Raw genomic sequence first — 27617 nt, 5'->3', positions numbered from 1 at the left:
GCTGTGTTTTTCCTGATATCCTGTGGCAAAGGGGAGGAGCATCACTTTAGGTCTCATCTGAGTACCTAACCTCCACCTTCTAGTCTTTATCTTACGTATGTGAGTACACTGTAGCTGTCTTCAGACACACCAGAAGAGGGCATCGGATCCCATGACAGATGGTTGTGAGCCATCATGTGGTTGCTGGGAACTGAACTCAGGACCTCTGGAAGAGCAGTCAGTGCTCTTAACCGCTGAGCCATCTCTCCAGCCCCTATACCCTCCGTTCATAGGGCCATTTAACTGAGGTCCAGCCAAGTGAAGTGGCCACACACATCTTGCAGCAGCTGAGCTGGGATTCAAAGCCAGGCTTCTCAGATTCCATGTATCTGTCCCTGTTGCAGTAACCTCTCCAACCGGAATATGCCCGCGCAAAGAAAACCCAACTCGATTACAATGAGTACCAGGTCGCGCCTAGATTGGGCAGATCTACTGCTACGCTATCCTATTCCCCAGCTCTGAAATCCCTCATAACTTGCAGTTTTTCTAGGCCATGTCTTCAGCTCCCTCTTCCTCCCTCTCCTCCAACCCTTCTCTCTCCTCCTCCCCTCCAACTTCTCTTCCCCAGCCCAAATCACCTTTATTTTGCGAACCCAGGGCCTTGCGGTTGCTAGGCAAGCGCTCTACCGCTGAGCCAAATCCCCAACCCTATTTTGCAAATTAAATGGGGAGAAGGTTCTGATAAGGTCACCTGAGTCCTGAGTAGTGACTAGGCAGCTGTCCTTGGGGCAGCGGAATTAGCATCAAAATACAGGTAACTCCGGGGCAAACCACAACATGTCCCTTGGCTACAGGCCATACATAGGGTTGGCTCATATATATGTCTCTGGTCATTTCAGGGTACAGGTCAGCTTCAGAGGGGATGAGACAAAGTCTTTTTTCCCCCTCAGTCCCACCCACACCAAATAGGTGGGTGCATGAAATAGCACCCCTTCTGGGATATCATTGACTAATGTTTGCCATCTGGGGAGGGCTGTGTGTGCTGCTGTTGACTGAGATGCTGTTCCCAGCATGGCGTTGGAGAAGAGTGGCTATGCCCAGGATGGCAAGCCATTTGTCTGAGATGGCTCAGCTGCTTATATCCCAGTAGGGCTGGGAGCCTGTCCAGTTCATTCCCCAGGATAATCTCTCAATGGCTCTTGCTCTCCCTCTCCCCCCACCCCCCGGGGTGGGCTTGCTGTAGTATCCATTAGCTATGCTTTGTGTCCCAAAGAACACCCCTGATGCAGGCTCCACTGTGGTGGCCCAGGGTGACCATATGTCCTGTGCTCCACCCTAGTGGTGCTTCAAAGGCCATTGTGTCTGGAAGTCACCAGAGCAGACTTACGGCCAGGACGGAGGCTGGAGCTCCTGGACCAACTTCGGCTCATGTTCTCGGTCATGCGGAGGTGGGGTGCGGTCCCGAAGCCGGAGCTGCGACAACCCTCCGTGAGTGCTGTGGTCTGGGTAGAGGCGGGCAGGGCAGAGGATGCCACTTATGTGGGGGAAAGACAGAAGGGAAGGCAGAAGGTGGGCTGGGCGCAGGAGAGTGACCCTTACTGACGTGATCCCTGGATAAGGACCCAGAATGTCTGAGCAAGGCAGTTTGCTAGTGAGCTACTGGGGCTGAATTCTGGAAATGTGCCTGAGATAATGTTTCAAGTTGTCCAGAGGAGTTCCCAGAGAAACAGGGTGGGTTCAAGAGACCCTGCCGGGTACTCAGAGACCCCCCCATCACCCCAATCCTTTGGTGAAACTTTGAGTAAACACCAGTTCCAATGAACTAACACACGATCAAGTTTGCTTTCTGCCATGTATGTAAACTCCCCACACGCCCCTTTTTAACTTCTGCTGCCTACCACTAGTACCTCCACTCCATTCCCCACCTCAGTATCCAGAAAAGACACTTGTCTCTCCCTTTCAGTCATCTTGGTAGGATCCCCTCCCCTACTTCATGGAATGTCTGAGCCCCAGTTTCCTACAGTCCTTATCTCCCAGGATGAAACTGCTTGCTTCGTACGCCCCAACGAGGAATGGGTAAACTACTTGAAGCGGCCATAGGTATGCCCCTGGCCTACAGACTTCCACAGGGCCTGGCCCAGGCCCTCCATGCACCAAATGGCAGAATGAACACCCATGGTAATAGGTCACAGGGCCACAGTGGACCCAGAACCCTTAGAAATAGCAGTCATTTGGGGCTCGCTGGATAAAGTACTTGCCATGCAAGTTAGACGGGCGTTGACATTCCCTAAACCTACATAAAGGTCGAAAAGTATGGAGGCTGGAGAGATGGCTCAGTGGTTGACAGCACTGGCTGTTCTTTCGGCGGACCTGGGTTCAATTCCCAGCACCCACATGGCGGCTCAAAATTGGTTGTAACTCCAGCTCCAGGAGACCCAACACCCTCACAATGCATGCCTACAGGGAAGACACCAATTCGTATAAAGTAAAAATAAGGCAATCATTTTTTAAAAAGCCTGGCAAGTGTGATGACTGCTTATAGTCCTAGCGTCTGGGAGATGGGGATGCAGGCAGGCTGGGAAGACTCATCTAACTCCAGGTTCAACCTGAGACCCTGCCTCAATGAATAAAGTCAAAAGCGAGGACACCCAGTGTCAACCTAGGGCCACCGTGCACATGTACACACATGCACATCCGTACACTTGTGACCATGCATACACACATGCTCACCACACACTCAGGCACATCCAGAAAGGCGGGCAGTGGTTATTGGTGGTATACCATTTACAGATTGGTGGCTCACTGTCACCATAGCACCTAGTGTCTGTGTTAACTAGGCTGACCTTATACAAATGACAGCGAGCACGGACTCCCTTGTACTTTTCCTCCGTTGGAGATGCAAAAGCCAAGGTGGTGGGAAGGTGTCACGTTGCCTACCCTGACAAACCACCTGCATTTGCCAGCGGGTCCTCCCCTTGATCAACTCTCCTGTTTATGTTTGCAATACCTGTTGTAATAAATATTTAATCTCAGTTGGGGGTTTCTACCCCACCTTAGATCATTCAGTCCCCAGATAAAAAACACACGACCTTCATATTTATGATATCTTTACAGCACTAGAACTGTGCAGACATCTATCCCCTGAGCTATGGGTATCTACTTCCCCATCAATAACCCCGAGTTGTAACTCGTCATGTTCCCTCTGGGCTGCTCTGAACTCCAGCTGGCCAGCCCTCATGGCCATGTTTTCAGGACCCACCTACCCCATGGCATCCTCTCCTCTCTCTACCTTCTCTCCTCTCCTTTCTCTCCCTGAGGTCCTGCCTCAGACCTCAAGCCCTGAAATCCAAACCCTGCCTACCTCCCTTCTGCCCAGCTATAAGCTGTTGGCATCTTTATTTAACCAATAGTTTTAAATTAAGGAGCAAGGTCACAGTACTACTTGATGTAAGGGCGGACTCTCTCATCCATGGGGACAACCAGGCCTTGGGGACCAATATTTAGCATTAAAATACATAGCAAAAGATCAAAACCTCAACAAATACCTTTTTGCTCTATTGTATCAGGAGGTGTCCTAAGTGCTGTGTGCAGGAGGCCGTGTGTTCAAGTGGTAGCTACACCTGGAGAGTTCTCTTAGAGACTTTGAGCAGGGCACCGTTGCCTCCTGTATGTGGATAGTTTACATTGAAAGGTTTTTGTTTTGTTTTGTTTGAAGTGGGGCCTCACTAGGTAGCTTTGGCCGGCCTGAAACTCAGTATGTAGACCAGGCTAGCCTCAACTCAGGGATTCATCTCTAGGGCTCCTCTCAAGGGCTAGGGATTAAAAGTGTGTCCCATCACAGCCAGCTTAAAAGTCCTTTTAAAAAGATTTGTCTTTCTTTTATGTGAGCAGTTTGCCTGCGTGTATTTATGCGTACTAAGTGCCTGCAGTGCCTGCATAGGCCAGAAGAGGGCACCAGATCTCTGGGAACTGGAGTGATAGACTTGTGAGCGGCCATGTGGGTGCTGGGAACTGAACCCACAGCGGTAGACAGTGGAGCCATCTTCCGCAGCTCCGTACTGACAGTCTTTTCTAATCCTCTTGACCTAATGGGGAAGAGTGTCGGTTGCTCTCCTCTGTTTTGTCACAACCGGAGATGAGTTTACGACGACCCCACCTTTCAAGGGGGAAATCAAGGCAGAGCAAAGCCAAGCAACTGAACCAAGGCCACAGGGTCAGAGCGTGGATGTCGGCTCTTCTGGTTCAAAACCCAGGACTCTTCGGCTGCTCTTTATGCCTTTATGAGACAGGAGTGGATATGGAGAACTCTTTATCTTGACTGAGTGCTAGCCTGCACGGTCTGCTGTAAGCACTGAAGGAATTTAAAGAATAAGAAAGACTAACAACTGGTGGAGAAGGCTAGCCAGTCTTTCGTCTGTCTGTACTTATGTCCTCTGCCCCCACCCCCACCCCAGGAAAGTAGGGCTAGCACTCTTCCTATGGGTGAAATAGTGAAGGGGAAAGAGGGGGTCGTAGCTCACATGTTGGAGTGCTTGCCCATGGTGCACTGCTTCAATCCCTAGAATCATATAAATTGGGAATGGTTGTTGACACCTGTAATCCCAAAGCTCAGGAGGTGGAGGATGGAAAAGGACAGAGAGAGAGAGAGAGAGAGAGAGAGAGAGAGAGAGAGAGTTCAGAAGAGAGAGAGAGAGAGAGAGAGAGAGAGAGAGAGAGAGAGAGAGTGTTCAGACGACCCTGAGTTCAGCAGTCCAACGCTGTAGGTCACTACTGAGTTGAGAAATCTACTACTACTGTATGACTAAGCTGTCTCAGGTCTCATGTGGGAAGCTCTCCTGTTTCCAGCCTTCCTCCCTCCCGCCCCCCACCCCACCCCTGACTCAATCACCCGGTCTCTCTGCCACTGCAGTCCAGCCTATGGAGGTCGCCTGTGCTCAGGGCCCATGTTTGAGTACCAGATCTGCAACAGTGAGGACTGTCCTGGGCCCTACGAGGACTTCCGGGCCCAGCAGTGTGCCAAGCGAAACTCCTACTATACCTATCAGGATGCCAAGCACAGCTGGCTGCCCTATGAGCCGGACAGTGGTGAGTGGCCCTGCTCTGCACAACTGTTGGGCGTGTTCTTGTTCCTGTTCTCCCACCTATCAAGGCCCAAGGACCTGGGGTGCCATGGGGAACCCATGGGCAGACCTGTGTGTCAGCACTTGTGGAGTCACTGTCACTGTTGAGGCCACCCCTGGTTTGTATGTTTATAAGACAAGCAGCTTTTGGGCTGGAGAGATGGCTCAGTGGTTAAGAGTACTGACTGTTCTTCCAGAGGTCCTGAGTTCAAATCCTAGCAACCACATGGTGGCTCACAACCATCTGTAACAGGATCCAATGCCCTGTTCTGATAGCTACAGTGTACTTACATATGATAAATAAATCTTTAAAAAAAAAAAAAGACAAGCAGCTTTCGGAGTAGGGGGCCCTCTCCAGGGATGCCATGGCCGATCCATTCATTTCGCAGTTGCTGAAGGTCATTTGAAAGGCAGCTTGGTAGGAGCCTGGAGGTGGGGGTCTCATGTTGCCCTCCCCCTCTGGCTGCTCTGGGATAGAAACAGGCCTTGGAACGTGGAGTGTCTGATGTGGGGACCCCACTGAGCCAACACCCAGCCTTTTAAAAATTGCATGTTTAGGGAGAGTTCCTGCTGTAGCATTAGGGGAGGAATGGCCTGGTGTCTGGCTCTTCAGGCCTGAGGCTGGAAGGGCTTTGCTGGTGCAGTGGTCCCCAGCTCTTGGATCCCAGGCAGCTCCTATGAGAACGATGTCAAACCTGAGCTGACATCAGCACCCTGAGCTCAGGCTCATGCAGATTTCTCCTAATACAAGGGACTTCAGAGTCTTGTCAGGGCCAGACTTCTCAGCCATGCCCTTTTGGGAGCTGGCAGAAGCAGGCAGGAGGGAGCAAGAGGGGGCGGCAGGGGGGTAGGAGGGAGTAGAAGGGGGCAGGAGAGGCAGGGGGTGCAGAAACAGGCAAGAGGGAGCAGGAGGGGCAGGAGTGGGCAAGACCTTCTTTCTGCCTGGATTATACCCATTCTGAGGATCTCACCACTCCTGTGGATGATGTCAGCTGTCCATGTGGCTGCCTGCTGGATCCACTAGAATGATCCTGCTTCTCATCTGGAAGTGAAGCCCCCACATCCACCAGGATTCTGACTCTCAATGAAGCTCTCTAAAGTGGTCTTGGATATTGTGACTCCGTACTGGAGTTCTGTGTGAGGGACCTGGTAGCCGGGTGTGGTGAGGCATACCTTTGGTCCAAGCACTTGGGAGACAGGGTCAGGCAGATCTCTGTGTTTGAGGCCAGCCTTGAACTACAAAGTGATTTCTAGGGCAGCCAGGGCTACACAGAGAAACCCTATCTCGAAACAACAACAACAACAAAACTATCAAGAAGAAGAAAAGAAGAGGAGGAAGAGGAAGGAGAAGAGGAAGGAGGAGGAGGAGAAAGAGGAGAAGAAAAGGGGGGGAAGATAATAATAATAATAATAATAATAATAATAATAATAATAATAACAGTTAATAGTGGTAGCAGCAGCAGCAGCAGCAGCAGTGGAAGAAGTAGAAATGACCCAGTCTCTTGGGAGCAGGAGCTAACCAGGCTCCTTACAGTGAGATTTGGGAGGCTGGCTTTTTGCAAGGCTGGCTTTGAATACCTTGCAGGTCCTCTGGGAGAGGCCTGGGCAGGCAGGGTAAGAAATTTGAGGGACAGCTGAGTGTCAGGCTTTTCCCAGGACTCCCAATTCCAGGAAGTTAGCTAATCCCCCCCAACGTCACTTTCTCTAAGAAACACGGCGAGTGTTTATCTGTTCTCTACAACTTCCTTTTTAGGACATTATCAGTTCATAGAGATGGGAAACGTTTCGTTTTGGCACATACAGTTCTCCTACTAGCGTGCCCAGCTAGGCTGCAGCGCCAAAGCAAGACCTGAGTGACTTTGTGGTTACAAGCGTGGCTGAGCCACTCCATGTATGACCTTAAGCGCGTTACTTAGCCTCTGGTCCAGTGATTCCTCCGAGATGTTAGAACCTGTGCTGGGGTATGGCTCGGTGGTAGCGCACTTGTCTAGCATGTATGTGACCCTCAGAGAGAGGGGGGAGGGGGGAGGGAGGGAGGAAGGGAGAGAGAGAAAGAAGAGGTAGTGGGGAGCTGGGAAGATAGCTTAGTTGGTAAAGTGTTTGCAAGTATGTTAACTTGAGTTGATCCCCATTAAAAAGATAAGTCCTGGGCTGGAGAGATGGCTCAGAAGTTAAGAGCACCTATGACTCTTGCAGAGGACTCAGGTTTGATTCCGAGCATCATATGGTGGCTGATATCAGTCTGTGACTCCAATTCCAGGGGATCCTATGCCCTCTTCTGGCCTCCACGGGCATTGCACATACATGGTACACAAACGCGTGCACTCAAAATACCCATACATAGAGAAATTTTAAAATAATAAATCTTTAGAGAGTTGGAGAGGTGGCTCAGTGGTTAAGAGTGCTGACTGCTCTTCCAGAGACCCTGAGTTCAATTCCCAGCACCCACATGGTGGCTCACAACCATCTGTAGTGGGATCTGATGGTGTGTCTGAAGACTAAATAAATAAATAAATAAATCTTTTTTTTTTTTTAAAGGCTGAGACATTTGCCTCAGGTCACAGGACCAAACTGTAAATGCCACAGCAGCATTCTTAAGCCAGTGCCCCAGACAGAGCTCCCCCCACTGCCCCAGAGCTGGCCTTGGACTTTGTGCCTAGACCACATACTGATGGCGTCCGTCCTAAGCCATCCCCTTCCTGCCGACCCATGGGCTTAGCAGCGTCTCTCTCCTCACAGAGGCCCAGAAGTGCGAGCTCATTTGTCAGTCGGCAGACACCGGAGACGTGGTGTTTATGAACCAAGTGGTACATGATGGGACACGCTGCAGTTACCGAGATCCTTACAGTGTCTGTGCCCGTGGAGAGTGCGTGGTGGGTACCCCTGCAAGCTGTTCACACTCTGCTGCCTCAGGGGCCTAGAGGACTATGCTGCCATTTCTCGGGCCCTGGGATAATAGGTATTGGCCACTGCCAACCTGAGGGCAGCTAGGGCTACTGCAGAGGGGTCCCTTCCTGTCCTACACCATTAGAGAAGTGAGGTGACCCGGGCTAAGACCACCTAGGTCACAGGGTAGATTTGGGGGAGTTCTCATGCACCAGGGTTCCCCCTTCAGCCAGGGCCAGGAGGGAGCCAGTGGGCCAGAGAGTTGGAGGCAGGGGAGCCTCCTCCTTCTGACTTCGCCTCCACCCCCAGCCCTTTGGTTGCGACAAAGAGGTGGGATCCATGAAGACGGATGACAAGTGCGGTGTCTGTGGTGGGGACAACTCTCACTGCAGGACTGTGAAGGGGACACTGGGAAAGGCCTCCAAGCAAGCAGGTGAGCATGGGTGAGCATGGCTGGGGGTGTGGCTGGGAGGTGGGGATGGGGCCCTGGGGAAGGCCTCCAAGCAGGCGGGGAGGCATGGCTGTGTGTGTGTGTGTGGGGGGTTCTCCTTGACCAGTGCTGGAGAGAGGGGAGGGTCCTGGAGCCTGGCTACAGACCTTCCCAGTCTGCCTATGGCTGGTCCCCTGTCTTCCTGGCATACTAGTATAGACTCCCCAAAGCACAGGAACTTAAAAACCATTTTGGTGGGGGATGAGGGAAGGGGGTAGCTAACATGGGAGAGTGTGTGCTGAACCATCTCTTTGACCCCGGGGCTTTTGGTAGGAGTGAGGGGGTCATTTTCTATTCTCACTTTAAAAACAAACTCCGGGACCTTTTCTCCACTTTGAATTTCTGGTCCCTGAGTTCTTTGATTTCCACCTCTAACCTTCTGAGGCTTGCTGTAGAAGGGGAGTATTCCTTTAGGAGTCTGTGTGCAGGAAGTCTGCTCTTCTTTTTTTTTTTTTTTTTTTTTTTGGTTCTTTTTTTTTTCGGAGCTGGGGACCGAACCCAGGGCCTTGAGCTTCCTAGGCAAGCGCTCTACCACTGAGCTAAATCCCCAACCCCTTACTCTTCTTGAAGGGTTTTTACAGCTTGGTCTCACTCTGGAGCGGGGGAAGGTTGGTGACCAAGAACAGCTTGTTTGCAAGCTTTGAATCTGTCCAAAAGAGCCAAGAAGGATCTCCATGGTTGGTCCCATCAACCATGCAGTTCCCTAGGAGATTGGGAGGGGCCAGGGGCCGGGCTAGAGAAAGCAGAAGAGGAGACCAACAAGGAAAGAAAAGCAACTCACACAGGTGGGCATCAGTGCACGTGGTAGTGACCCCTAGAGGGCACTTGGTGCTATAGCATCTCATATGCCCTTCAGTCCTTGGGGGTCGGCTGGGGTGGGGAAGATTCCAAGCCTGGTTTCCAGCCAAGGAAACAGGTTTCTGAAAGGTTCTGTGTTTGAGAAGCCCTTGTGTTGCCGGCAGTGTGCTGTGAGGTAGTGTTGGGTGAGGCGCATGGGGTGCTGAGCAGGGAGCCACCCTCTCAGGACTCTTTGCTTTCCTGGATGCCCCTGGGTGGCAGCGGCTCTCAAACAGGTGCAGATCCCGGCGGGCGCCAGGCACATTCATATTGAGTTGCTGGAGAAGGCTCCCCACCGTATTGGTGAGTACCGTGTGGGGTGGGGAGGGCAGGGAGGGTGGGGAGGGCAGGGATCCCAGAGCAAGTGGGACCTCACAGACTTAAATAAACACAGATAATCCCTTTTAGTTGTTAAATTTATGCTGAATAGCTGAACTATCACACAGTTCAAATGTATGCAGGGGAATATGGTTAACACTGTCACCCCCAGGGCTTGTTTCTTCCCACCAGGATCAACCATTGTTCAAATTTCTTAAGTCAGCAGCTGGCTTCCTTTTAAAGTCATTTCGCAGACGGGCTCAGGCAGCAGCTCTTGCTGCATGGCCACCACCCAAGAACATAAGAGTTAGGAGCAGCAACTGTCACAGGATCTCAGTTCTGTGGCAAAGGTCATGGCTGGCTCAGCGTCTACTGGTTGCCTGGTGGGTCTGTCAGGAGTTCACTGGTCTAGGAAGTGTGGGTAGTATGGGCAATTGGCTGAGTCTGAGGTTGACAGAGCCATGACTGACCCCAAAAAGCAAATCTGGGAATGAAGGAGTGGTAAAATCACAGGGCTATGAGGTATGGGCAGCCATTTCTACAGTCCACCATACGGGCCCTAGATCCCTGTAATATAACGGTACTAAAATGGAGTTACTAAAGGTGTCGTGGTTGTTGTACAAACATGAAGCCAAGACAGTTTGAACATTAGATCCCCAGAGGCTGGGGAGACAGCCTAGTGGGCAGAGGGTTTTCCGTGTGAGCATGAGAACCTAGGTTTGGCACCAGAAACCACATAAAAGCCAGCAGCGTGGTGTGTGCCTACAATCGCAGCGCTAGAGCTGTGCCTGCAGAAGATCCTTGGAGCTGAACCTAGTGGAATTTCTGAGCCTTGTGTTCATCTACAGACCCTGTCTGAAAAATAGGTGGATGGATGGATGGATGGATGGATGGATGGATGGATGGATGGATGGATGGATGGATGAGATAGAAGATAGATAGATAGATAGATAGATAGATAGATAGATAGATAGATAGATAGATAGATGATAGATAGATAGATAGATAGATAGATAGATAGATAGATAGATGATGGGTAGATGATGGGTAGATGGGTAGTTGGATAGATAGATAGATAGATAGATAGATAGATAGATAGATAGATAATAGATAGATGATGGGTAGATGGGTAGTTGGATAGATAGATAGATAGATAGATAGATAGATAATAGATAGATAGATAGATAGATAGATAGATAGATAGATGATGGGTAGATGATGGGTAGATGGGTAGTTGGATAGATAGATAGATAGATAGATAGATAGATAGATAGATAGATAATAGATAGATGATGGGTAGATGGGTAGTTGGATAGATAGATAGATAGATAGATAGATAGATGATAGATAGATAGATGATGGGTAGATGGGTAGTTGGATAGATAGATGATAGATAGATAGATAGATGATGGGTAGATGGGTAGTTGGATAGATAGATAGATAGATGATAGATAGATGATTGATAGATAGATGATAGATATATAGATGATAGATACATAGGTAGATAGATAGATGATAGATGATAGATAGATACATAGATGATAGATACATAGATAGGTAGATACATAGATGATAGACAGATAGATCTATAAGGTAAAGTGACTGTGAAAGACTGTGACAAAGATCCCTGGCCTTCACATACACCACACACATATATACACACATATACAAACATATACATATATAAAACATGGCCATGCATGTACACACACACACACACACACACACACACACACACACATCAGATCGCCCAGATTAAACTTAAAAAGTCAAGTCCAGACATAGTGGGGCAAATATCTCATCCCAATACCCAGAAGGCAGAAGCAAATGGATCTCTGGGAGTTCGAGGCCAGCCTGATCTACGTAGCAAATTCCAGACTAGCCAGAGGTACCTGGCTAGTGAGACTCGATCGCAAACTAAAATAAAATAAATGTTCAAGTTAAGAGCCAGCAAGATGACCACAGTTTGGTCCCTGGGACCCACAGAAAGGTATAAGGAGAAAGCTGACTTTTTACAAGGTTGACCTTTGGCCCCCACACATAGGCTATTATGTAACCCCCCTAATAATAGTAAATAAACTTTTTTCAGTTTTAAAAATTCATGTTAAGACATTAATGCAATGGGAAAGATGCTTTTATCATTTGGTCTAGCCTTGCTTTTACCGAAAACCAAATCGACAGTCAGAAAAATAGGCACGTCCGAACGATTCCTGAGACATCGTACAGATTCCGGTGGGGAATGAATGCTGGTGTGTGCTGGGGTTCCTTTGGGGTGGTGGAGGTATTCTAAGATTACACACGGTGATGATTGAAGGTGCTCAACCAGCATCGGGCTGCACGCTTTAATAGGGTGAATTACACGGTGTGGATTGTGTCTCAATTGCAAACTCAAGAGCTCAGCTTGGAACCCGGCCTGACAGCCGTGGGCAGCTACTGCTTCTGTTTCAGTCAGTGGCCGTGTGTTCCCATTTCAGTCTGTGCTCAGGCAGACCCCCTCATGCAGAGAATGCAGGCTTTGATATCACTGTGGCAAGTCACCAAGGCCTCTCCGGCCCGACAGCCTACCAAGTCCTGTCACTCTCCATCTACACATAACAGACACTAACATAAAATGCAGTGTCTCTTGGCAAGCTCAGCGGTCACAGAATGTTCACGGGTCACCGTTTTAGGTCATCATCAGTAATATGAGACGCTTCAGGCTTCCGGGAGCTGCATCTCGTCCCAGTACAGCTTGTGGTGGTTCCACCCCTCTGCCTTGAGGGCACCCGGAAGGCCATCTACAGGGTGGCCAAAGAGAAACTGAGGCAACTCAGGGCCTTCTCCGGGGTTCTGAGTCACTCGTCAGAGATGAGGCAGAGTGACCCTGGGTCCTGGTCTTCGAGCACCAGCCAGAAAGAGACTGTCTTCTGCACACAGCCAGGAGGAGGCTCTCTTCTGCACTGGGCTGAGCCTGAGCCTAGGAGGCCTCAAAGCCACCCTATCCAGTGACGCACTTCCTCCAACAAGGCTATACCTCCTAATGGTATCACGTCCATGGGCCAAGCATTCAGACACGTAAATCGTTGGAGGCCATTCGTGTTCAAACCACCGTAGTGTGCAACCTGTGTGGGTGAGAGAGTAAGCAATAACTCACAACTGTGTGTGCATGGAAACAAGAGCATGCGTGGTGCCAGTCAGGATATGAGCTCTCTGCAGCAGCCCAGGGTGGTTAGCCATTCTAGTGATGAACGCCAAGTTTCTGACCAAACTCAAACCAAGTTTTCATCTGTTGTCCCATAATCTCCATGACAACCTATGAAGGATAATGTTATCTGGATTTTGTATCTGAGGAGACTGAGGGTACAGAATGGCTAGGTAGTTTAGTTGATGATCAAGAGCTGTTAACTTCCTGGGTCTGGATTACAGGGTCCCATTTGTCTTCCCCCTTCTGGGATGTGAGGTGGACGGCCAGGTGGCTGCCACCATGGCTGCTGTGAGCTGTGTAAGTGGTTAAGGTCAATGAGGTGATTTGAACCTTGACCTGGCCTCAAGGGCAGCTCAGCCTTACCCTCAGTGGTCTGGGGCTGGGAGATACATCAGGGCCTGGGTGGGCAGGAGGTGGGGGTGGGGTGGTGGCACTCCAGGTTGCCTTTGCCCTACCTGTGGTCACTATCCTGGGACCTGGCCCAGCTGCAGCCCAGTGCGTGTCCAGGCTGAGTGCCTGCTCCTGCCCAGTGAGCCTCTGAACGCATCTGTGCTCGCTGTGCCCCTTAGGATACTGCGGAATGTAAGCACTAACAGCAGTGGCGTGAGAGCAGTGTGTTTAGATCGCTCCCTTAGATGATGGGGACTTCAAGGGCTTCTTTCCCTGACACCCTAGGTCTCCACCCTCTCCTAGGACGGAGTCCCATGCTGCTGCTTCTCCCCAGCCTTCATGGCTTCCAGGGCAGCCAACGCAGTGACCGGAGTCTGCACTTGGATAATCCCCACCTTCCTCAGTAATAAACTGCCCATCGCTCTCCTACAAGAACCTTAAAGAGCTGAGCACGAGAGTTTTATTGAGGATCGAACCTGGGACCTCGCACATGCTAGGCAGGTGCTCTGCTACTGAGCCATATCTCCAACCCTTTCTGGGTGAAAGCATTGAGAGGGTTTCACTAAACAGCCTAGGTTGGCCAGAACTTTCAGGGAATCCTCCTACCCTGGCCTCCCAATTACTGGAAGAATAGGAATGTACTGTCATGTCTGACCTTACGGGCATTCTTTAAATCTTCTCTGTGCCAGTCAGGGCTCCTAAATGGCAGGCTACTGAAAGCAACAGGCATCTGTAATCTCAGCAATGTATATAGTTCTGTGTGTGTGTGTGTGTGTGTGTGTGTGTGTGTGTGTGTGTGTTTGTGTGCGTGCATGTGTGTGTGTGCTCAACATGTACATAGCCTCAGCAATGTATATAGTTGGTTAGTACATACATGCGTTCCTTCCCTTTCATTGCCTTGGGATGTATATGTGTGTGTGTGTGTGTGTGTGTGTATGCGTGTGTATGTGTGTGTTTGATGAGCGTGCATGTATGTGTGCACGAGCATGCATGTGTGTGCACGTTTGTATGTATTGTGATAAGTGTGTATGTACACGCATGTATGTGTGCATGCATTCATTTGTGTGTGTGTGTGTGTGTGTATGTGAGTGTGTATGTGAGTGTGTTGGGGATTATTGTAAGATCCACCTGGACGAGCAACCCTGTGTGCTGGCTATAGTAATCAGTCTCGTGTTATAGAGGTCGAACAGGCTACACAGGGGCTAAGTCTCTTGCTCTCCTGTGCTCCGTGTGTTGCTATAGATCCTATAGGGACAGCAGCATCTCTGAGGGCACTTAAAGGAGGTTTCCTGAAAGAGGTTAAACTGAGCCATAACTGTGGGTGGCCATTAGTCAGTGCGGAAGAAGAGAGGGGCTGGTGCAGAATCAGGGGTGTGCATCTGGGCCCAGAGGCAGGACTGGTTTGCAGAGGGCTCCTGGGTAGCCCTGATGGGAGAGCTCAAGGGGACAAAGACAAGGAACATGAGGAGGGGTCCCCTGGAAAGACCTTGAGTGTCAGAGTCATGGGCCCCTATAGAGAGAAATCTCTGTCCCTCTGCTCTGGCCAGCGGTGAAGAATCAGGTGACTGGAAGCTTCATCCTCAACCCCAAGGGCAAGGAGGCCTCTAGCAGGACATTCACTGCGCTGGGCCTGGAATGGGAGCACGCAGCAGAGGACACCAAGGATAGCCTCAAGACCAACGGACCCTTGCCTGAAGCCATCGCCGTCCTGGTGAGCCTCCTTGCCTGAAGTAGCCTTCCTTGTCCCTTGTGCCTGCTATTTGGTTAGTGCATTTTAAAATGGCCTTTCGTGTGTTGAGGGCAACTGCAGCAGCTTTTTCCGCCTTTACTTGGGGTGGGAAATGGGGTCTGGTGAGGGAGCCCTCCCCCGTCCTCACAGCATCCCCCAGCATCCACATGCATTGCAACATGATAACATTGTGAGGCCTAAGGTGGTTCGGATGCTTTAAGGCAGCTGGAATGAAGAGATCATGGCAGTGCCAGATTCTGAGAAAGGGGCAGGGCCATTACCCTCGCTGGGGTCCATTGCTGCCCATACACCCTTTGCTGTGCCTGGGCTCAAGGAGCAGGGGTTGGTAATCCAGCAGATTGGCCTATGGAAGCTCTGTGAGCATGTCCTCAGCCTGAGCTGATGGCTCTGCGTCCAGTGTTGGCATCACTGGTGAGCGGTGTTCCAGAGGCTGCGGGTGTCGATGTGAAACTTTTATCTGGCACGGACTTTCCACTCACCTTATATTTGTGATCGCCCACGTCTGGGGCCAGCTGATGTTTGCTCAGGGTACCAAGGCTGTTTAAGGGAGAGCAAGCAGGCTCAACAAAAGATGCTGGGACAACAGGATACCTACATGGAAAAGGCTGAAGTCGGGTCTCTCCACTGTGCTGTAGACGAGTGAATCAAAGTCGACCCATGACCTAAATGTAAACATGATGACCTGTCACTCTTGGAAGGAAATGGGCAACTTCTCATGACCTTCCATTCTTCAGTAACAAGATAAGGAGCAAAAGAAATGAGACATCGTCAATGCCAGAAACATTTATTGGTTAAGGGACACTATCCAGAAGTAGGAGAGACCATTGATACGGCTTCTCATCCAGGGCACTTGGTGTCAACGCCAGGCCTGATGACCTGAATTCAATGCCCAGAGTTCGCATGGTGGGGGGAGAAAATCTGTTCCTTCAACTTGTCCTCTGAGCTCCACACTCACGCCATGGCATGCGTCCCTTCCCCAGTCCTGCCCCAAGTAGGGGTGGAGAGAAAGAGGGGGGAAGAGGGAAGATTAAAGAGGTCATTCACGGGCAGCCGAGTTGAAGCCAGACAGTTTGGATACCCTAAGACTCCAGCCATTGGGCATCACCCTCCTTTGAATATAGGTGTGGGGGAGAGAGAACGGCTCATGGGCCTGGTGTTGGCTGCTGTAGGGCTTGGTACAGACATAGCGAGTGCTTCGTCTGGGGAATGGGAGTTTGTGAATGTCCCACCTGCCCCAGCTAGGTACTGGGTCACACATTTTAATAGGGAGAATTGCACAGAATGGATCGAGTCTTAAAGCACACTTTGGAACCCCATCTGGCAGCTGTGGACAGCAGCTTCTTTCCTTGGACCCACTGCTGACCCTACTTCTACCTCTGATCTTGTGCCGCCCCCTTTGTGTCTCCCCCTCCAGGTTCTCCCCCCGGCTGAGGGTAAACCCCGAGGTAGCCTGGCCTACAAGTATGTCATCCACGAGGACCTGCTGCCCCTCATTGGGAGCAATAATGTGCTCCTGGAAGAGACGGACAGCTATGAGTGGGCTCTCAAGAGCTGGTCTCCCTGCAGCAAGGCCTGTGGAGGAGGTATTGGCTATCGTGGTCCTACGGTTCTTGTGGGGAGTGGCGGGGGTGAGGTAGAATGGACCGGAGACTGGGTAGGAGTCTGAAAGAAGTGTATCAGTTTGTCCTCGAGGATCTCCCATGCCTACAAGCAGCTCTGAGCAAGGCATTGAGAAAAGCAGGGGCTTGCTTTCGAGAGCAGGCTGTAGGGCAGGCTGTCTATTCAGCTGCTGCCCAAAGCCATTTCTCCACTGGTAACAGAGGGAGGAGTCCTGTAGAAAGTTACTTGGCCAGGACAGAGGACTGGGGTACAAACTGAAAGAAGGGAAAGTTGCCTTCTAGAAAGAAGGCTTTCTAAAAAAAAGTCACCCTGAGACCAGGAGGCCTGGAGCTGGCCCACAACAGCCTGACCTTCGCAGGAATCCAGTTCACTAAATACGGCTGCCGGCACCGCAGGGACCACCACATGGTGCAGCGGCACCTATGTGACCATAAAAAGAGACCCAAGGCTATTCGACGGCGTTGCAACCAGCACCCGTGTCCCCAGCCCACGTGAGTGTTTCAGGGGAGCAAAGTCCGGCCCCTGCCTCTCTCTACCCTGGCCCACAAGGAAAAGTAGCTAGGGTTGCTACCCTAGCACTTCCTCATGCCAAAGCCTGCAGCCCCAGGTCTTCCAGGGATAGACCACAGCCCACAAGAGGCACTGTGGCTACCCTTCATGGCCAACCATCCTTGTTGGGTTTCTGCATTGCCAACCCATACGGCCAGAAAAAGGACGGTGCCACCAGGTTTGCCCCAGCCTGCCTTCTTTCACAGATAGGGCCTGGGCTTTCTGCTGGTGAGGCAGGAGACTCATATCTCTAGGCAAGAATAAGATCTACCTCCTTCTCTCTCTCTACTTGGTCACTGGGAGTTCAGCCTTCAATATCATCTAATCCCTGGTTACCATCCCTGGCCCGAGAAGCAGGCTTTTCAGAGACCAGGGTCTTGTTCTTAGGATTATTCAAGAGTCTAAAGGGAGAGGTTTGAGCTGGGCTTGAGAACTCAAGATCGATCCCCCTCAGCTGCCCAGGGTCTCCCAGAGATGTGGGGGTAGCTGCTTGGTAGGGAACTGCAAAGGGTCCTCGCCACATTCTTGCTTCCCAGGGAGTCCCCTCTGGCTGGGGATCTCCATGGCTGGACATGTAATCGGGGGGCTAGGGCAGGAATTGATAGTTAGCGGTAGTCTACTGTGATCTTCTGGGGCACAACCAGGCAATGACAGTGTGCTTCAGCCGGCACTCATGGGACTGCCTACAACTTGTGATCATGAGGTGTGCATGCAGGACTGTCTAAGATCCTGGTTATTCTCCAGCCAACCTTAGGCTTGCTAGAGGCCAGTTCTTTCTTCTCCTCCACCGCCCCATCCCTTTCTCTTCCTCTACTCCTCTTCTTCCTCTCCCCGCTCCACTGCTAGCATTTTGTCTAGGCTCCGCCCCACAGTTACCTGGCAACGGCCAAGTATGCCTGACTCAGTGTAAAAGGGGCTGCTTGCCCCCTCTGCTCTCTCTTGCTCTTGCTTTCCTGTTCCCACTCTGTCCTCTCCCCCTCTCCCACCCCAGTTCCCTTTCCCCCCTCTTTCTACATGCTCGCGGCCGGCCCTATCTCTCTCTCTCTCTCTCTCTCTCTCTCTCTCTCTCTCTCTCTCTCTCTCTCTCTCTCTCATTTCTGGGGGTGTGTGTGTAACAAACCACACAACCCAAGCCAGCTGTCCCCTCTCAGCCATCCTCCTGCTTCAGCCTCCCAAGTGCTGAGGTTACAGGCATACACCACCACACCTGGCAAGATTTGTTTGTTTTTGTTTTTAAAGAAAAGGGTTGGCTTTGAGAATGTGCCTCCCACTCCAGTTAGCGAAAAGACACGGAGTTGGGGCTCCCTTCTCTCTCTCTACCCCTGGATGCTTTGGCTGTAGCCTAACTCATTCCTGGCACTGCTTACTGAGAAGTTTGCAGGACAGCCCCCCCCCCACACACACACACATAATAGGGCCGTAGGTGCTGAAGTCCTTGAGTGCTGAGAGCAGGCTTAGTAGCACTCTGGCCCCCAGCCGAGGGGACATCTACAAGAAGTGTGGCTTTCGTGGGTTTGGGAGCACCCCTGAGTCTCAGCATCCATGGTAGCTCTGAACTCTTTATGGGTTCTAAAGCAATCCCGATGTAAACATGGGGAAACTGAGGCTTGGTGGAGACATTTGAGGGGTCAGGATTTTAATAGCTACCTTTCCTTACCCAAGGAAACAGCAAGAGAGACTAATGATCTTCCAGAAGCCAGCTAGCCAGGCAGCAGCATTCTGAAGCATGAGCCTTCTCTGGTGGGTGGGATGCAGCCCCAAGGGGATGTGTCCCCATGGTCCCATCTCCCTCTGCCTCTGTCCTGTCTGTCTCCAGGTGGGTGACAGAAGAGTGGGGTGCCTGCAGCCGGAGCTGTGGGAAGTTGGGGCTGCAGACCAGGGGCGTGCAGTGCCTGCTGCCTCTCTCCAACGGCACCCATAAGGCCATGCCAGCCAAGGCTTGCCTAGGTAACCGGCCAGAGGCCAAGAGGCCATGCCTCCGTGTGCCCTGCCCAGCCCAGTGGCGGACTGGAGCCTGGTCCCAGGTGAGTGGTTGTCATAGAGTGGGTGGAAGCACGTGGTACAGAAATGGGCATGGGTAGGGGAGGAGTCTGAGGAGGTAATAGTGCACCCGAGGGCTGACATTTCTAAGAAAGAAGGAAAGAGGGCAGCCCTCAAGCGCGCTATGCATGATGGTTCTTCGCTAGCCTCCTCCCTCCTTTCTCGTCTCCTTTAAGCTGTGTTGCCCCCATGTCACAGAGGAGCAAATTAAGGCAAATTCTTGTGTTTCAGAAAAAATTCACTGAGCAACGACTGTATGCCAGATGTTATTTAAGGAAGGCTGGGAAGCCCAGTGTCACTGGATAGGCAGGATGCTCACCCTGATGGAGCTTTCAGTCCAGTGAGGGAACAAGACAAGCAGGCCAGTGACAGATGTTACATACCCCCAGCTGGACCTGCAGAAGTCACAGGGGATGCAGCAAGCACAAAGAGGATGATCATGTGTCCCCTGCTTCCCTTCAGTTCTGTGACACTGTGTCTTGATCAATGGTCACATGCCCCAGCACAAATTCTTTCCAGTCCTGCTAGGAGAGGCTGCAAGCAGTGCTTAGAAGTGACCCAGTTGGGGTTGGGGATTTAGCTCAGTGGTAGAGCGCTTGCCTAGGAAGCGCAAGGCCCTGGGTTCGGGTCCCCAGCTCCAAAAAAAAAAAAAAAAAAAAAAAAAAAGAAGTGACCCAGTTATGTGATACGATAGGGCTTTCTCGGGGACCCTGCCCTGCCACCCCAGTGCTGGCCAGTCTATTTATCACAGATGGGGGTGTGCCACTATGAGGACAGTGTGTGGCTGGCTTGTGATAACCCTGCACATAGAAGTCAGTTTGCTTCCTGTCCTTGAGTGACACTTCTGGGAAGGACCGCCAACTTTATTGTGGGTCCCCAGCTCTCCTGATTTACAGAATCAGAAACTGAGCCAGTGTGTCAGCAAGTGTCCCCACCCAGGCTCCTGCAAGCCCCAGGCAGGTAGGGTCAGAACAGAGGGGCCTGCCAGGGAGGAACATAAAATAGTTGAGAATCGAGCCTAGAGTGGAAACTGAACACAGGAGGCAGCCGGTGGAACGCCCCCTCCCCCAGAAGTTCTCATCTGAGACACAGTTCAAACTGTGGAATGCTCTAGGGGGGCCAAGCTCGGACAGTGTTCTTTACACTGTCTCAGAAGAACCTGACAGTGGCAGATCCTGGTGAGATTACGAGCTCTGCCAAATCTGATTGAGTGGAAACACAGCAGACTTCTTGGTACTCCTTTGGCCCCTGAGTTCACTGACCCCCTTCCCCCTCTCTCTTTCCCTCTCCTTCTCCCCCTCTCTCCTAACTGCTCTGCCCCTGGCATTCGGGCTTTTGGCTTTCCTCTCCCACAGTGCTCTGCCACCTGTGGAAAAGGCATCCAGCAACGGCAGGTCGTGTGCAGGAACAGCTCCAGTGCCCTCGGGCCATGTGAGGGGGTCAAGCCGGACACCGTGCGGATCTGCAGCCAGCCAGCCTGTGGAGGTGAGCAGCCAGGATCTGAGGCCCAGTCATTCATTCCTCTAACTGTGACCATGCAGCAGCACGGTTCCTGGCCCTTTGAAATTCCAAAGACTGGCTGAGCATCCCTAATCCAAAATCCAAAATGCTTTCTAATCCAGAACTTCTGAGGTGCTCGCACGCTGCCATGGATGGGGGGAAATTCCATTCCGGACTGCAGAGGATAGGTTGTGATCGAAATATCACTACCCAGTTAGCCAGCATTCTAGACGAGAGAAAAAGACCTTTCAAGACTCTTACATTCTCATATACAAACCTCATTTCAGTTCCCAAATCATTTAAAACATCATACAAGGGGTTGGGGATTTAGCTCAGTGGTAGAGCGCTTGCGGTCCCCAGCTCAAAAAAAAAAACAAAAAAAACAAACAAAACAACAACAACAACAACAACAACAAAAAAAAAACATCATACAAAACTACCTGAATACTTTGGGCATAAGAAACCAAGGGGGCCATCAAGACGGCTCAGTGGATAAAGGCACTTGCTGCCAAGCCAAGAGAACTGGCTCCTCCAAGCTGTCCTCTGACCTCCGCAGATGCTCTGAGATACACATACGCACACTGGTGTACACACACACACAGGACAAAATGCAAATAAATGAAAAAAGAAACAGGTACATCCCAGCATTAGATCTGGGCCTCACCTCCAAAAGTCCTCATTAAGTCTATGCAAATATTCCAGATTGCAGGGCAAAGAAAGTGGGAGTGCTTCTGGTCCCAAGCATTCTGGATAAGGGATGCTCTCCCATATATAATAAATCTGTGTCTCTGTTCACAGGAGATCTCCAGAACTCTACAGTGAAGGCGGAGGTCCAGGACCCTGTGACTAAAGTGGGACCCTGGGAACCCCAATCCAGGCCCCTGACTCCCACGAACAGGATCTCAACAAGTAAGTATGGTCACGGGCCCCTCCCCTCCCCCAACCTTTCAGGCATCCCGGGGTTTGGAGCACAGCAATGGAACAGACATGGTGCCTACCTGTCTGGGTGGCCTCAGAGAGTATGAATGACCCATTTGGTCCCAAGAGCTCTGGTCCTAAGTTTGGTGTTATTCCTGTGTTGGCCAAACCTGATACAGACTAAAAAGAAATCATATAGGCTTCTTCTGCTGAAGGGACATTGCCATGTTTAGTGACAAGGTACTATCCCACTGTTGTGAGGGTGTCCTGTTTTACCTATAAAGCATGCCCCAGAGCTCTGAATTCTCATCACGCTTCCACGCTTTGGGGAACCACAGTCACAGACAGGAGCTGCTTTCCCAGAGCAGCTGAGAGAATGAGCCATGGGAGTGAACCAGTGTCCCCTGCTGCTGTGTTGAGCTCTTCACAGGGGTAGCAATCTATTCATCCTGTGGTCTCTCCCATTCATGTCTCTGTGAATAAAGACTGGTCCTGAACCTGCTATGATACACTCCCTAGCTACCAGAGCCTTCCCTCCAACTGCCTAGCAAGATAATGTGCAGAAAGATGAGACCCTCATTCTAGTTACAGGATGTGACCTCGTGCAACACTTTGACCTCTCAGCTTCTCCTCAAAGCAGAAACTGGGAGTCTGATTCTGGCTCTGGCACTTTGGCGCCATCTAGCGACCATTGGTTCCATTGTCTCTGCTCCAGAGCTTGCTCTCTATCCTAGCTGTCCCGGGCATTCGCCTGGGGAATGATCCACCTGCACCCCAACAAGTGGCTGAAGGTTGATCTGCTGGTTACTGGAGAGCTCACTGAGCCTTAGCTGCAGGGGTGATTGGGTAGCTAGGAGAATCAGGGGCTCCATCTTCTTCCTAGAGCAGGGTTCTCATTCTTGGTTGAATCTAGACTTTCCTCAATGTCTAGGCCCTCGCCCACACTCCCCAGGCAGAGCTTCCTGGGTAAAGACCAGCATAGCTGAATATGCGGGTGAACCAGACAGCTATATAGCTCTCCCTAAACACCAGAAGCTGTTGGAGGATTCTTTAAAACCATTCTGCTCCCCCTAGCGGTTCTGGCCCAGGAGGTCTGCATGGATCTTGACAATTGGCTTCACCACCAAGGTTCTAATGATGCTGATCCTGTGTTTGGGCTTGGGGTGCAGTTTAGTCTCTCTTCCCTGACTGGAATAAGCTATGTAGTGATTCCAGCCGGGACAGAAGGAGGAAAGATGTCCCCTCCTGATGGGCACCCCTCTGCCTTCCTGTATGTACAGTGGAGCCCTGTGTGGGAGACAGATCGGTCTTCTGCCGGATCGAAGTGCTGGACCGCTACTGCACCATCCCTGGCTACCTCCGGCTGTGTTGTGAGTCCTGCATAAAGAAGGCCTCGAGCTCCAATGCCAGCCTGGCCTCACTACCCACCTTCTCCACCCCTGGGAGTCTCTTGCCGGAACCCACGGCCACGCAGGAGGACATGGAATCTACAAGGGGGCCAACCAGACTGGAAGATCATCGGCAAAGCCAGCCCACACAGCTCTCAGGGGCGGTGGACAGGATCTCCTCAGTAACTCAGCATCTGGTCACCCCCCAGATGCTAAGCCCTAAAGCCTTTGAGAGCAATTCTCCTGCCACCCCACAGGGCCCACCTTGGGGATGGACCCAAACAGCTGTGCCAACCTCTGAGGGTCAAGGACAGTCCAGGGAGGAACCAGGACATGCAGGCACCAGCCTTCCCACAACCTCCCCAGTGACATGAACCCGTCCCTCTGGTCATGTTGACACTCTGCGTGGGGTCCCAGTGATCCTGGATCAGAGGACTCAAGCACAGGGGACAGGAAGTATCACAGGTTCCCTTTTAAATTATTTGCCCTCTAGTTCTGTTTGGGGCTGTGACGCTCTTTACTCCCATGACAGGGTTGTGGGGAAAGGGAGATCAGGGACTGCCCTAACCAGAAATACCTCAGCCAGCAGAGCCGGGGCTCCACTTCCAAGAGTTTTCTACGATTCGTCCTTCTAGGCTCAGTAATGCCCCATCCCACAGCCACTGGGCCTGACACACAGGGGGCCTGTCAGAGGTTCTTGCTTGTTCGTGACTTCTGACTACCAGGGAGGCCTGAACAGCCACACACACATACCCCCAAAACAAAGAAGGGCTCAGGAGGTACGGCCACACACAAAGCAGACATGGGAAGGGTCTGGGATGGATGCAGAGGTGAGGCTTCACACCTGCAGGGTTGGGCAGGGGAGAGTTCTTCTCAGGCCTGGTTCTTGTCAGCTGAGGGCTGCTAATCCCCGGCAGAAGTCAGTTCACCTTTGCCAGCCATAGGGTCACTTTTGTGGCCCACTCTGTCCCTGTAGATGTCACTGCTGGTGACTCTAGGTAACAGGCTGACCTCCCAGTGTCACACCCAAACCACCAGAGGAAGAGGCCTGGATACACAGCTTCAACATCCAGAAGTTTCCAAGCCGGGGCTTGATCCCTGGTTGGACGAGGAACGGTGACTTCAGCCATCACTCAGGCTTGCAGGAGGTCCAGCTTGAAAGGTGGCCACTGGAGAGATGTCACCTCCAAGACTGTCCCCCTTAGCCATCACTCTCTGCTGACCCTTACTCCTGATGGAGTTGGGGGTGGGGTTGGTTCTTCCCTTATGACTTAAGCTGGGCCCAAATGTGTGGTGCTCAGAAGGTCAGTCAGGTGGGTCACATAGCCAACGACTAGAGAATCCACTCAGCTGGACCGGGAGGAAGGTCTGGGCAGGATGCCAGCTGCTGTTGCTCCCAGGTTAGGGCAGGGAGGGTGCATAGGGAACCTTCCACGGTCTTAAGGCTCTCAGGAAATTGCCTAGATCCTCATTTTGAGGGTCAGTGGTGGAGGTGCTTGTCTCTCTGCCTTCCTCAGCTGGAGGAAGGAAAGTCGCTGACCTGGAAGCTCCGTGGGGAGCAGGGATGCTGGGAACTCTGCATGCTCCTCCCACTCCCGCTTCCCGCTTTACAGGTGGCTGGGGCTACCCGGAGTCAAGTCATGTGTGGACCGGCCTGCAGATTCTGATTTTTAAAATGTTACCTATTTATTAGTATTGCCCTTGGTGTTTTGTTTTAGACCCCAAAAGTGATGTGTGTGTGTGTGTGTGTGTGTGTGTGTGTGTGTGTGTGTGTGTGTTGTTTCTGTCTGGGAGGATGGGGACAGTGGGACAGTGTGACCAGCACTCTAAGAACTGGGCCCAGCAGTTGTAAGGTGATTGCAGGTGGGAACAAACAAGGAAGGGCCACCAAAGACCTGAATGGCTTTGGGCAAGTTACCACACCAAGGGTGGAGATGGCCGGATGGTAGCTTTGGGGCTCACAGAAAGAGAAATATGATGAGAGCTTTGCAACCCTGCAAGGGTAGTTTCTTTGGAAGGTGGTGACAGAGTTTTCTCCCGGAAGGATCCAGGCAGAATCTGGGTGCGGAGCAGGAAGAAGGGTTGCGGTGCATCTTACTGGACAAGAAGAGCGAATGCGAACTCACTGTCATTTTAAAGTACTGGTCCATTGGGCTGGAGAGAGTGGCTCAGTCGATAGAGTGCTTGCCTTGGTCCCCCAGCCCTGCAGAGGCGAGGGAGGGAGAGAATCAGCCTGCCCCACCTCCTATTGGTTGAATGATTGCTTTGCATTTCTGAGACCCTGGGTTTAAACCCCACAGCCAAGAGAGAAGGGGGCTGTGGTTGGGAGGGCTTGAAAGGTGAATCAATTCATGTCTTGCTTTGTGTCTGTGTCAGACATCAATCATTTATTACTACACTAGCTGTTCTCTGACATTTTTAGGACCCTGGCTAAGACTATACAATCCCACCCTCCACCAACCTCAACTAGAACACATGCCTCTTTTCTTCCAATCTGCAGGCATTTTCCATGCTAGTGTGGACAGTGCAGGCTTTACAACCAAGCTCCATCTCTACCCCTTGACAGACTGCCTGCTCCAGGGAGCTGCCTCTCTGTAGACAGCCACATGGGCCCAGGAGTGCATACCTCAGAGGACCAACCTAGGCTGTTAGAGCCTTAGCTCTGGTAGTGGTCTGGCTTATTGAACACACTCCAGACTTGGGCACACACAGAGTACGTGTCCCCAGCTTGTGCCCATAGCAGACATTACTAGTCCATCACCAAACTTTTACCCTGCATTACTCTGGGCAGTGGCCAGTGGGTCTGTCTAAAATGTTATATACCACTGGGAACATTTCCTAGACACTCCAATCAGCATCTAGGGAGAAGCAAGGCATATGGAAACAGAGCTTCAGTACCCCCATCAAGGAAGAGAGGCCCAGAAACAAGCCCAAGGGACCTCCAGGGCACATCCTGGGCATAAGGCTTCTCCAAGCAGCCCTCACTGTCCAGCATCCCTGGGGTCCCTGAGCCTATCTGCACAGTCTAAATAATGGGTGTGCTGGGGCTATGGCTCAGATGGTAGCGTGCTAATAAGTTTCTGTCAGCTCGACACAAGCCTACATATATCTGGGGAAAAAAGAATTGTCCCTGTCATATTGGCCTGTGGGCATGTCTGTGGGCTCAATTTCTTGATTAATGATTGATAGAAGGCCCAGACCGATGTGGCCAGTTCTACCTGCCGAGCAGACAGTTCTGGATAGTATAAAAAAGCAAGCTGAACACAAGCACTGAAAAGTGCTTTCCCCCATGGTTCCTGCCTTTGCTCTTACTTGAGACCCCATGGGGTCTATTGATTGGAACATGTAAGCCAAACAAATCCTTTCATTCCCAAGTTGCTTTTGGTCAATGTTTTATACAAGTATCAGGAAAGCAAACGGGTGCATCTAGGGTGCAGGAAGGCCAGTGCTCCATTTGCTGAGTCAAGTAAACCAGACTTGGTGGCTTGTCTGCAATCCCAGGACTTTGGGAGCTGGGATCTAGAGGAACCAAAATTTAAGGTCATCTGCTGCTGTATAGTTCGAGACCAGTCTGGGATACCTGAGACCCTTCCTCAGAGAGATGGGACAGCACGCTTAATTACCTGGACCACCTTAAAAACAGCACACCTGGAAAAATGGGCTGTTACAAAAAGGCCTTGGGTGTGTGTGTGTGTGTGTGTGTGTGTGTGTGTGTGTGTGTGTCTGTGTGTGATTAACCTTCCTGTGCAGTGACTATGGGCAAAGCTTTTCTTCCCTCGGGCTTAGCTACTACAAAATACAAAACAGATAAAGAAAGACTCACCAGGCTTCGGGATCTTTTCCCAGCCTGGAGGTTCATGAGTAAGACCATTGAGCACGGGGTGAGAGAGGGGCTGAGTACTCCAGAGTGGGCAGCCAGAGCCTGCAGTGGAACTGAGCGATCAGGGGTCTTGAACTCCAGGCAAACCATGAAAACCAGGCGGTGCTGTCTGACAGCTTTTGTCGATAACAAGAACCGGGTGTCCCCATAGTGTCCAGAGCAGACTCAGCTCTGCAGTACACGCTCCAAACACACCCTACAGCCCTGTCTGGACCTCAGCTGCTTTTAGATCTGTGTGCCGATTAGAAGCATGGGTCACTAGGCCCATTAAATCCAGGATCATGCTTAGCACTTAAGATGGATTATCGCTGAGTTCTCATGATAAAAATCCCTGCAGTTCTTACGCGCTTGTGTTTGGAGGTCAGAAGACAATCCCAGGCGACAGTCCTAGCCCTCCGTCTGGTCTGAGACAGGGTCCCTTATTATCTACCACATTGTGTACCAGGATAGCCAGCCCAAGAGCCTCCGGGGAGTCTCCCACCCATCTCCCTTCTCCACATAGCAGTGCTGCGGCTAGAGGTATACACTGCTGTGCCTAGCTAGTATCGAAACCCAAGTCAGTCTCCTCAAACCACAGGTTATTTCTGTAAGGCCCTTATCTAGTTGCAACAAACGTTATCTTGAAAGTTCTGTGTGAATGAGACGTTTAAGAGTTGAAGGTGGGGTTGGGGATTTAGCTCAGTGGTAGAACGCTTGCCTAGGAAGCGCAAGGCCCTGGGTTCGGTCCCGAACCAAAAAAAAATAAAAAATAAAAAAAGAGTTGAAGGT

General features: G+C 51.3%; 1 protein-coding gene across 2 annotated transcripts in view; it reads left to right on the top strand.

The window, feature by feature from the left end:
* Positions 1–23617, top strand: part of Adamts14 (ADAM metallopeptidase with thrombospondin type 1 motif 14) — a 76155-nt gene extending 52538 nt beyond the window's left edge. For both annotated transcript variants that reach the window (XM_032888667.1, XM_032888668.1), the window contains exons 11-22: positions 1319–1467; positions 4889–5064; positions 7839–7972; positions 8295–8418; positions 9535–9615; positions 14752–14915; positions 16369–16537; positions 16933–17065; positions 18940–19147; positions 20519–20648; positions 21462–21572; positions 22862–23617. In XM_032888667.1, the coding sequence (XP_032744558.1) occupies positions 1319–1467; positions 4889–5064; positions 7839–7972; positions 8295–8418; positions 9535–9615; positions 14752–14915; positions 16369–16537; positions 16933–17065; positions 18940–19147; positions 20519–20648; positions 21462–21572; positions 22862–23343 (2061 nt within the window). In that variant the 3' untranslated portion in view covers positions 23344–23617. The remainder of the gene's footprint in view (positions 1–1318; positions 1468–4888; positions 5065–7838; positions 7973–8294; positions 8419–9534; positions 9616–14751; positions 14916–16368; positions 16538–16932; positions 17066–18939; positions 19148–20518; positions 20649–21461; positions 21573–22861) is intronic.
* Positions 23618–27617: the final 4000 nt, after the last annotated feature.

Source organism: Rattus rattus, chromosome 18 (assembly GCF_011064425.1).
Source record: "Rattus rattus isolate New Zealand chromosome 18, Rrattus_CSIRO_v1, whole genome shotgun sequence".
Taxonomy (NCBI): Eukaryota; Metazoa; Chordata; class Mammalia; order Rodentia; family Muridae; genus Rattus; species Rattus rattus.
This window is presented reverse-complemented; position numbering and strand designations above follow the sequence as displayed.